Here is an 11,020-nt window from a genome sequence, read left to right as displayed (position 1 = left end):
CACACGGTGTCTTCGTGCAGCCTTATATAAAAACGAGTGTGGGCGGGGAAGAGGGTTGGTCTGCTTTGGGCCCCCTGCCTCGGCCAATGGGGAAGAAGCTATTCGGCGCCCTTTCCACAGGTTGCGCGTTCTCCCTGCCGCCAGGGCTTAGGGAGCGGGTCCTGGTGGCAGAGAAGGCGGGAGAGGCGAGAGTGGGCTTGCGGATAGTCTCAACTAAAATATCAATATAGGGCGTGGAGGAAACTAAAAGTTAGATTAGGAATCAAGAAACGAAAGGAGGAAGGAAAAGGCAGTATGGGACAGACGGAAAAGTTAGTAAACGGAAGATGTGCTTCACGAACGATCAGGCGCTGCTCCCGTCGCCTAAGAAAGTGAGACCACCGAGGATTATGGGATTTGTAGTTTTACGTGTCATCTGGTTGGAAGATGGCGGAAATGACAGCTGCGCAAACGCAGAAGCAGCTTCAGCTGCGCTTGCGCTTCAGTCCCCGGACCACTCCCCTGGGGTGGGAACGGTGCTTGTGCGTGGCCTCGCGCCTTTCCTTGTTGGCGGGAAAACTGAGCCGAGGTTGGGGGGCTTGCAGAACTGCTGCAGTGGCTCACTCTGCTCCTCGTCTTTAGGCCCTCCTTGCTCCAGAAGGTAGCTGGCTCTTCTCTGGTTGTAGATGAAAGGGCTGGGCTCTGCTAGTCCTCTGTCTCCTGAGGAGAAGTTTTCTGTTGAGGGCGACAACGAACTCTTACCCCTCCTTAGCATCTCCACCCCCCCCCCCCCCCGCCCGCAAACCTACCCTCAACAAACAAAAGTAATCCAATATCCTGGAGGGCAAGGACGAAGTGAGCGGGAATGAGGATCCTGGTGCTTCCTCCAGGGGTGGGGGTGCGGGCGCAGGCGGGAAGCTGAGGGAAATAATCTCCTGGGGCGGGGTGTTCTTGAGGTGGAAGAGAAGCTAGAAAGGCACTGTTTTACCCATTGAGGGGAATCAGGGACTTTTGACTCTGGTAACTCCGATATTAATTGCTGCCCTTAAGAGAGAATTGGTGAGAGAAAAGAGGGAAAATGGGGATCACCAAGAGTTCTAACCGCTGGTTTGAAAGGCGGAGTTAGAGTTTCAGACCTTGGCACCCATGTGAGGGGAGATGGAGCGGGGATTTAGGGGTTCCTGGGAATGTGAAAACCAACACACAAAGGCGGATGTGAGGTGGCTAAGGGGCACCTGTGGAAGTGTTGCCGTCGGCAGACAGCAAGGTTTAGAACATCAGCACTCAGGAAAGAAAGCCTGTGTTTTGGTGCGTAGTGGCCATATCTTTGTGCTTCCTTGCCCTTTGAGCTAATAAGCTTTAGTTCACCATGAATTTATTTTTTAAAGAGCTTATTTATTTTGAGAGAGGGCATGCGTGGGCGCACGTGTGGGGGAGGGGCAGAGAGGGAGAGAGAATCCCAAGCAGGCTTGAGGTGAGGATGGGGAGGTGGGGAGGAGGGTGTTTGAATCTCATGAGCTGTGAGGTCATGACCTAAGCCTAAATCTAGAGAGGGGGGCTTAACTGACTGAGCGACCCAGGCACCGCCCCCCCCCCCCCCCCATTAATTTATTGATAGGATTCTGTACAAGGTTTAGTTCAGGTAGTTACCACAGCAAATATCTTGTTACGTTAGGTATGGGTAGTGAAAGTAGCTGGAATCCTGTTTTTACACTCTTGTGAAATCATGCTTGCTGAGGAAGAAGAAAAAGGAAAGGCGGGGGAAGGAAATAAACTCTATGATTCTTTTTTTTTTTTTTTTTTAAATAACTATCATTCCTTTTTTTTTTTTTTCCCCAACGTTTTTTATTTATTTTTGGGACAGAGAGAGAGACAGAGCATGAACGGGGGAGGGGCAGAGAGAGAGGGAGACACAGAATCGGAAACAGGTTCCAGGCTCCGAGCCATCAGCCCAGAGCCTGAGCCATCAGCCCAGAGCCTGACGCGGGGCTCGAACTCACAGACCTCGAGATCGTGACCTGGCTGAAGTCGGACGCTCAACCGACTGCGCCACCCAGGCGCCCCTAAACTCTATGGTTCTTAATGGTGACATGAGTTGCCTGACTAGCTCAGTTGATAAGAGTATGAGACCCTTAATGGTGGCATGAAAGTAAGCAGGAGTCCACGTGCCATTAGACATTACTGCCAAAAGGAAATCAGACTCAGCATAAAGGAGATTAAAAAAAAATTTTTTTTATGTTTATATTTGAGAGAGACAGAGCATGAGTGGGGGAAGGGCAGAGAGAGACAGAGACACAGAATCTGAAGCAGGCTCCAGGTTCCAAGCTGTCAGCAACAAGCCTGAGGCAGGGCTCAAAACCCATGAACCTCAAGATCATGAACTAGAGTTGGAAGCCTAACTGACTAAGCCACCCAGGCGCCCAAGCATAAAGGAGATTTTAAATATAGTTTTCTAGGTTCATGGAGTCTGTGTGGACTGTGTGTCTGAGGACAATTCTAACAGGTTTGCTTTTATTCTCTTCAACCAAGGAGTCCAGGAACAATATAAAGAGGGAATAACTGGGTAGTTAAGAGAGAGAAATTTGTGAACACATTCTAAGTGGGGGGAGGGGGATTAATGGTTTTGGGAAAATATTGACAAGACTGAATTGTTGTTTAGCTAGATCAGTTCTCAAGCTTATTGGTCTCAGAACCCTCTTGTGTTCTTAAAAGTTACAAAGGACTCCAAAGATTGGTTAATAGCTATGTATCTTTTATTTATGTTGATATTAACATATTAGAATAAACGGGGAAAATTTTAAATTATTTTAAAATCATAAGTTATAATTAATAGTAAATGATAATGATATGTTGACCTAAATAACTTTATGGAAAACATATTTTTCCTAAATGAAAGAAAATTTAGTGCAAAGAATGGTGGTGTTTTACAGTTTTGCAAGTCTCTTTCATGTCTGGCTAATAGAAGACAGCTGGATTTTCATCTGTTTCTGATTTCAGTCTGTTATGATATCTTGTTTTGGTTGAAATGTATGAGAAAATCCTGCCTAATACAGATAAGCAGTTGGAACAGGGAGGGGGGCCCCCAGAGGTCTTTGGATCACATTTTGAAAACTGCTGAAGGAGATGATTTCAACTTAAAATCACCGATGGCTTTCAGTGTTCTAAGTGAAAGAAAACTTACTCTTTTTTGGAACACCTCATTCGCCTTACCTTTGTTCCCTTCATTCATTATTTCTAAGTTCTTTTTCTGTTCTTATTCATCCTCCTTTCTTACGTTGAGTGGTGGATCTGACTTATGGAACGTTCTTTTACTTTCATACTTAAAACTTTATTGAATTTTCTCCCTCTCTGTTTCATTTGAAGTAAAAACAAAAACAAAACCCCTCAAATGTTCTAGAGCCCCCAGTTATTTAGTAGCTAGTCAGAATGAAAGTTGGTGGTATTTTGTGTGCTTATTAACTGTCTGGTTTTAAAAATATTTCTCTCTCTTTGTGCTTTGTTTTAATATTCCTTATGTGGAAGGAGAAAATTCATCTGGAACAGAGGACCAGAGACTTGAGTTGTCATAAAGTGAGTGACTCCTGGCTTTTCCTTCTCTATTAACCAGGTTAGAGATTTTCTTTAAAAGTAATGTTCTTCATCACATCCTCCACTCTAGATTAAGGGGAACTATTATGTATCACTGCTTATAGATTTACTTTATTTTGTTAAGGATCCATGATTTTATCCAGTTGGTTGGAGCTCCAGTAACACACTTTGGCCTAGAGAGGTCAGTATAGGTTTAGATAATGATTTGAACCTAAATACTGGAAAATTTTTGCATTTTTAGGTGGATCAAAACACTCTATTTAAGGAATTTGGAGTTTAAAAAAAAATCACTTTTGAAGTGGTAATATAGGCATGTTACAAAATGCTAGAGATATAGAAGGGGGTGTATTAAAAAGCACCCCCAGCCACCCAGTTCTACTCCCTAGAGGTTAGTGTCTTGTGTATTCTTCCATAGATAGTTTGTGGATAAGTTTAAGCATATTAGGTAGATATACATTTAAAAAAATCAAATTTTGTCATTTCAAATACACTAATTTTCATTTTGCTTTTCCCCTTTTAGTATAGCTCATCTTGTAATTTATATTACCTTCATAGGGACTTCTCATGATCTTTTTTAGAATTCTGGAGTCTGGAAGAAAATGTATTTGTCATTTTTGATCAAATTAATATTCATTTTCAGCCTAACTGTATTCAGTTTTTAGCTTCTATTTAGAATTATCAGAAAGAAGACCAATTTGCTGCAGTGTTTCTTCCTTAATATGCCACTCTCCTTTTTTCCTAGAGTAAATAGACTTAGGGGGTTGGTGGTGATGAGTTAAGATGGAAACAATGAAAAAAATATGTTGCCCTCAATATATAGGAAAGGTAGTTGCTGCAGAACAGCACATCTGAATTATTCACATTTATAGAAGTAAGACAAGGAACAAAAAATATCAAAAGATAGTTTGAAAATACATTTAGCCATGCTGTGGACACACTAAGTCAAGCCCCCAGTACCTTTTGAATTCACCTTGGGATCTAGAGAGAGGAACTCTATACCCTGAGCAACCAAATGTTCACTATAATTTGGTCATTTGAAGGTCTTAAGTTTTTCACCTTTAAAGGGACATAGATAGATAGATAGATAGATATCTCATATATAAGATCCATTTTATGCTACTTTTGTGTCTGTTTATAATGGGAGATGATAGAGTTGGAAGACTGAGTTTCAGGTCCAGGGCCTTCAAATTACTCAAAACCAACAGCCAGAAATAAGATCATTGAGAAGAATAGATGTGTTATTAGTAGAATTTAGAGGCAAAAGTCTGGGTTCATCCTGTCTCTACCATGTATTAACACTGAGGCTTTAGGAAAATCACTTAACTGCTTTTTGCCTATTTTTTTTTATCTGTAAAAAGGTGAATTGGCATTTTATGACCTCTGAGGACCCTCCCAGAGGTACAATGCTTGTTATAATTGTTATAAAAATAAGAATGGCTTATATGCTTTAAGCCTAAAGAAAACTGGGTAGAAGAGTTATAAGAAGTTTAAGCTCATAAAACAAACATATTTTCCTTCTAATTAGTAGAAATAGTATTAATAGTGGAAGTGTAAACTGGAAAAAAATGTATAAATTATTGCAACTTCACAAGAGGAACCTTGGCACTCTGCTGGGCCACGAATGGCTCATAACTGTGTGGAGACAAATCTCTTCAGACTTTTGTGTGACTAGATGTCTCCCCATTCCTAACCCTCAGTTGTCTATCACTGTGAAAGGCCTGGTCCTTAAATCCAAAGTATCTGGAAACAGAATTTTCTGTGTATTTCAATGTGTACTTTTAATGTGTGCTTTCCACATGTGCTATAATATCAAAATGGTTGTGAAGCACTGAATTAGACTCTTGGGATATAGCATACCATAGTTAATAGCGTAGACTTTAAAATCAGGAGGGTTCAGGGGCGCCTGGGTGGTTCAGTCTGTTAAGTGTCTGACTTCGGCTCAGGTCATGATCTCACGGTTCATGGGTTCAAGCCCCGCATCAGACTCTGTGCTGACAGCTCAGAGCCTGGAGCCTGCTTCGGATTCTATGTCTCCCTCTCTGACCCTCCCCCGTTCATATTCTGTCTCTCTCTCTCTCAAAAATAAATAAACGTTAAAAAAAAAAAAAATCAGGAGGGTTCAAATCCTGAATTACTATTTATCAGTTACCTATTATCTCTAAGTCCCTCTAAGCCTAAATTTCTCCAAGTGTAAAAAAGTACCTATCTCATAGATTTACTGGGAGAATTAAGTGAGATGACATATGTAAAGGATAAAGAATATGGTTGATGCTCAGTAAGTATCACCTATTATTATTAGTCACGATTTTGATGGTGATAATGAAGCATACTGATGTAGCATAGAACATCTGCAAGTAGATAGATAGTTTCAGGATATAGAGTGGAAAGTATTAGATGCCTGTGACTAGCTTCTCTGGGGATGGCTGCTGGTTACCAAATATTTCTGAGCCTTGAATAGGGATTGCTAGAATCTAGCACATTGGAAAATTTATTGGACTAGAAGATCTAAGTAAAGATTATAGTGATGTTAAAAAAGGGGTTAAAAAGGGGGTTCTTTATGCATAGGGACCTCTGAATTAGGTCAGAGAATTGCCAGATTATTTGTGTTTTAAGTATTTAGGAAAACCTTGTGAGATGAGTTTATCCTTTTGAAGAACACTCTCACTTTTTAACTCTCAGGACTGTTCATACTGCTGCTGCTGCTGCTGCTGCTGCTGCTACTACTACTACTACTACTACTACTTTTTATACTTCCATCTATTAAAAACAGGCCCAAAACTCAGTTGGTTATGTTAAGCCCATGTCACCAAACTAAGACTAAACAGTTTTGGCTCTCCCAGAAATAGAATTTTGGTTTATAGTCAATCAGGAATCACTTGATCAGCACTATTTAGGTAATCTGCCTAATAGACCCCTATCATCTCCTATAGGAAAGTAAACTTGCAATAGGTAATTTGCTTGTTTGCCTAGTGTAACTTCCTTGTTCCAGCTCCCTTCTGCCTGTAAAAACTCTTTCATTAAAAAAAAATTTTTTTTAATGTTTATTTTTGAGACAGAGCATGAGCGGGGGAAGGGCAGAGAGAGAGGGAGACACAGAATCTGAAGCAGGCTCCAGGCTCTAAGCTGTGAGCACAGGGCCCAGTAAGGGGCTCTAACCCACGAACCACGAGATCATGACCTGAGCCAAAGTCGGATGCTTAACTGACTGAGCCACCCAGGCACCCCTAAAAGTCTTTCATTTTGTACAGCTCCTCAGAGTTCTTTCTATCTGTTAGATCAAATGCTTACCAATTCATGAATCACTGAATGAAGCCAATAAGATCTTCAACATTTACTCAGTGAATTTTTTTTAACATATCACTACCACTACTGACAAGTGCCTGCCTCACGTTGGACATGACTCTAGGCACTTAAAACATGAAGGAAAGTTGCTAATCTTTAAAACAGTAACTCTCATTATCCCCTGGCATGTGATTGGCACTGCTGAGGAGGTAAAAGTACAAGAGGGCAGAAAATGTAGTACAGCAGTCCCAGGTAAAGATCCTAAGCCCAACAAGACAGAGAGAGAAGAAAGTTTAAAATCAAGTTCAATCAAAGTCACAGCAGTTAATTTCTTTTTTCTAACAGAGGCACAAAGAAAGTGTAGCTTCTGAGCTAAATGATGGCAACGTTGCAGAGTAAAGAAGGTGAGTCAAGGATGAGGGAGATTCATTTTTTTGTACATTTCCCTCATTTTTTCCTTCTTTCTCAGTCCCTGGTAATGTAGATACACTTCCCACCAAAGGGAAGCTCAGTCTATATATATTTGGTATACACTTTGCTAAAGTTACTACTTTTCTAGAAACTTTGAGTGAAATATATACAACTTAGAAGCAGTCTAGCTCAAGAAATATATGAACTCATAGGGAGACAAAAGACATTTAAATATCTATAATACAAATTCGAATGTGATAAATGCCAGCAGAGAAGTATTAAATGTTATGGAAGCTCAGAAGAAAGAGATACTGTTTATACCTGGGAGGATCAGTGTAATTTTCATTGCACTAGTTTTTTTTTTTTTCTTTCAACTTCCTGATTTTCTGTAAAATTTTCTTTAAAGTTAAATGAACAAATTTTTAAAATTTCACATTTGAATAATTCAGCTTTCTGTATGTTTATATTTGTCACCTTTTAATTACTCAGTAGTTCGTAAACTTGGCTGAATAATCTAGGTGGCCTTGCAAAATGACAGATTCCTCAGCCTCACTCCCAACTGTTTATTTAGAATTTAAGGGGTGGGGTGGGGTGGGAAAGGAGAGGCCTAGTAATCTGATTTTGTTAAAAGCTCTCTCCAGGTAATTCTGATATGGCCAGTCAATGGGCAGTGCAGACACTTTCTGTGCTAGACTCTATGTTTCATAAATCCATTTGATGATCAAATTTCTTTCAGAACATGGGAAGGGGTCAAAGAAAACCTTCGCCCCACCTGTACAAAAAATTCATAGCCTGATGTGCTATAGCCCTAACTCACCCAAGGAGGAGACCCTGGGGATCAGTTCCTCAAAGGACAGGTTAGAGAAGAAGGAGGAGAAAGCAACCACAGAAAATGGTCCAAGCAGTGGCCAGGAGAAAAAAGGAAAGGCTCAAGACAAGCAAGCAGAGAAGAAAGAAAAGGTATCAGTCTCATTGATGGGTTCTAGTGGGACAGTTTCTTCTAGACATCCAGTCTAGACAGTCTTTTCATGTAGGGGAACTTTACCCTGTACTTTAAGTTTTTTTATTCCTTTCTTGGGGGTTCTATTTTCTTAAAGAGGTGAAAAATGTTTTGAAGAAAGCCTTTAGCTGGAAATAATAGGTGGGTAGGGATTGAGGTGGAATGGAGGTGAAAGTAAATGTAGTCAGAGGCTTTATAAAATTTTCCTTTTCTTTGATTCCTTTATTCCCAGGAAATCTGAGACAGAGTTTATAGAATCCTTAGGGACAATACCTTCATGCTCTCAGCCTTGTGAACTTACTGGCTGATCTAAAGGCTGGTCAGAGAGGAGACCTGGGAAAAGATGAATGGTTTTCCTTCTCTGCCCTTATCTCTGCAGGAAAAATTAAGTCTCACCAATGCAGAATTTGAGGAGATTGTCCAGATTGTGCTACGGAAGTCCCTCCAGGAGTGTTTGGGTATGGCTTATAGTGAGAGAAAAAGGGTTTCAGTTAGACAAGCTGTTATCTGAAGGGGTAGAGTAAATTGACAGCTTTTCTCCTTCCCTCCAGTTTCCTATAAGTAAGGAAATATTAGATGTCTTTGAAATATATATTTTTTTTAATTTTTTTTTTTAACATTTATTCATTTTGGAGAGTGAGAGAGACAGAGCATGAGCAGGGGAGGGGCAGAAAGAGAGGGAGACACAGAATCCGAAGCAGGCTGCAGGCTCTGAGCTGTCAGCACAGAGCCCGACGCGGGGCTTGAACTCATGGACTGTGAGATCATGACCTGAGCTGAAGTCAGACGCTTAACCGACTGAGCCACCCAGGCGCCCCTCTTTGAAATATTTTTAAATATTTCATCTATCAACAGGACTATAGCTAAACTACCTTATGGGGTACAGACTTCTAGAAAAATAGATTAAGTTGAAATAGATTACGTTGACTTCAGAATATAAATAGTCTCAGATAGTTTTTTTAAGTGTAACTTAAATTCACTTTCACATGTTTACAATATACTTAGAAAAGATAAATTGTATTTACTAGATTTGAAGAACTTAGTTTCCATCTACCCTTGTGTATTTGTTTCCAATACTTTTTTAACATATGCTCAGGGATTTGATTTTTGGAATAAAGAACTCTACAGTGTACACCCTGAGGATTTTGCCATATGTCCTGAGGCTAAGGAGAATAGTCTGATGTTTTCAGCTATTCTTAGGTGTACTTCTATTCCAAGAGAAAGTTTGAGGAACAAATGGTCTAAAACACATTACATAAGATTTCTTTTATGTACACAAAATAAAATTGACATTACTTGGCTATCCTGGAGCAAGGCGGATCAATCTGGAAAGACTTGCCAAAAGATACAGATTTGTAGTTTTTCCTGAGAATTTTAAGGCTTAAAGGTCTATGATCGGACAAAACTCCAAAGATGGACTCTTCTAGGCATCATTTTAACGGAAGGTTGCAGTTTAGAAATAATGGAGTCATTATTTTCTTTAATTGTTTCTCTGCTTATAGTATTTTGTTTTGGGAGAGATGGGATCTAGCCTTGATTTTTCAGAGACTTCCTGTGCCCAGCCCATAAGACGTGCCCAATTAGACAAGGAACCAGGAATTGCTTCTTCTACTGATAATGATAATGCTGATGGGTAAGTTTATCCCAGTGAGGCAAGTTGATCACAGGGTAAGTCTGTAGACTTAGCATTGGTAAATGGTTATCTATCTAGTCATTTTCTTTATATTTTATTTTATTTTTGAGAGAGAAAGAGAGAGCGTGAGCAGGGGAGGGGCAGAGGGAGAGGGAGACACAGAATCCGAAGCAGGCTCCAGGCTCTGAACTGTCAGCACAGAGCTGGATGCGGGGCCCAATCCCACAAGCCATGAGATCATGACTTGAGGTGAAGTAAGACACTTAACTGACAGCCACCCAGGTGATCCAAGTCTATCTAGTCATTTTCGTATCTCTATGGATTTCTCTCAGCTCAGGACAGATACCTGTTTGAACTGGGAAGAGTAGGCAAATAGATGGATAAGATGGCCTCTGGAGGCTGTGGAGAGCCTAGGATTTTTCTGTACTCCTGACTTTTATCCTTGGGTTTTTTCAAACAAAGGTATGACAAATGGCTCCTTTTTGCCTTTTCATTAAAAAGAAAATCTTATTTTCAGAGAGAAGATAATGGTACCTCATATTCTAGAGATTTCAGCCACTAAGGAAGCTGGAGTAACCTCTGTGATAGAGACACCTAAGCCAGGCCAGCCAGATCCTCCACCTTCTGAGAAGAAATTCAATAGATTCTCCTTAAGCAAAGGAAAGAAAGGAGCCCGTAAGTATAGTCAGATATACTTTGACATCTGGCTCAAGTACTTATTCCACAAAATTAGGGAATGGGACAGTGGGCAGGCTGAAAATTTTCGACCCAGGTCTTGAAACTATTAGATTATGATCCTTCTTCCTCCTTTCACTGGCCCTCACTATCTATAGAATGTTTTGTTTATCTTCCCAGAAGATGAGAAAATGGAGAAAGCCCAAAGTGGACGTGAGCCCAGACAGAAAGCTCAACTGAAAAAAACAGTTCAAAATCATTCTCAGATCAGAAACCAACAAAAAGGAGAAGTCAGTGGTTTTGGTGAGTTCAGCATGATTTGGAAAACCTTCCTGGGTTTGAAAATTGGAGATGGAGGACAGAGGCAAGGGTTAGGTAGCTAGAGGAAATTCTGCAAACACAATAATTTATCTCTCACAGCTACTTGTAAGAGATACGCTGCTGTGGAAGAG

At 40.6% G+C, this 11,020-nt stretch overlaps 1 protein-coding gene across 8 annotated transcripts in view; it reads left to right on the top strand.

Moving 5' to 3' along the window:
• Positions 1-442: 442 nt before the first annotated feature.
• Positions 443-11,020, top strand: part of ZCWPW1 (zinc finger CW-type and PWWP domain containing 1) — a 31,920-nt gene continuing 21,342 nt past the window's right edge. The window contains exons 1-8 of one of the 8 annotated variants that reach the window (XM_042972491.1): positions 443-640; positions 3,502-3,549; positions 7,195-7,253; positions 7,997-8,220; positions 8,640-8,718; positions 9,806-9,893; positions 10,411-10,568; positions 10,749-10,871. In XM_042972491.1, coding sequence (XP_042828425.1) covers positions 7,226-7,253; positions 7,997-8,220; positions 8,640-8,718; positions 9,806-9,893; positions 10,411-10,568; positions 10,749-10,871 — 700 coding nt within the window. In that variant the 5' untranslated portion in view covers positions 443-640; positions 3,502-3,549; positions 7,195-7,225. The other 7 variants (XM_015538322.2, XM_015538319.2, XM_042972486.1 and 4 more) reach the window with 7 other exon arrangements.

The sequence above is a fragment of the Panthera tigris genome, chromosome E3 (genome assembly GCF_018350195.1).
Source record: "Panthera tigris isolate Pti1 chromosome E3, P.tigris_Pti1_mat1.1, whole genome shotgun sequence".
Taxonomy (NCBI): domain Eukaryota; kingdom Metazoa; phylum Chordata; class Mammalia; order Carnivora; family Felidae; genus Panthera; species Panthera tigris.
The sequence above is the reverse complement of the archived record's forward strand: the minus strand, read 5'-3'. Positions and strand labels throughout refer to the sequence as shown.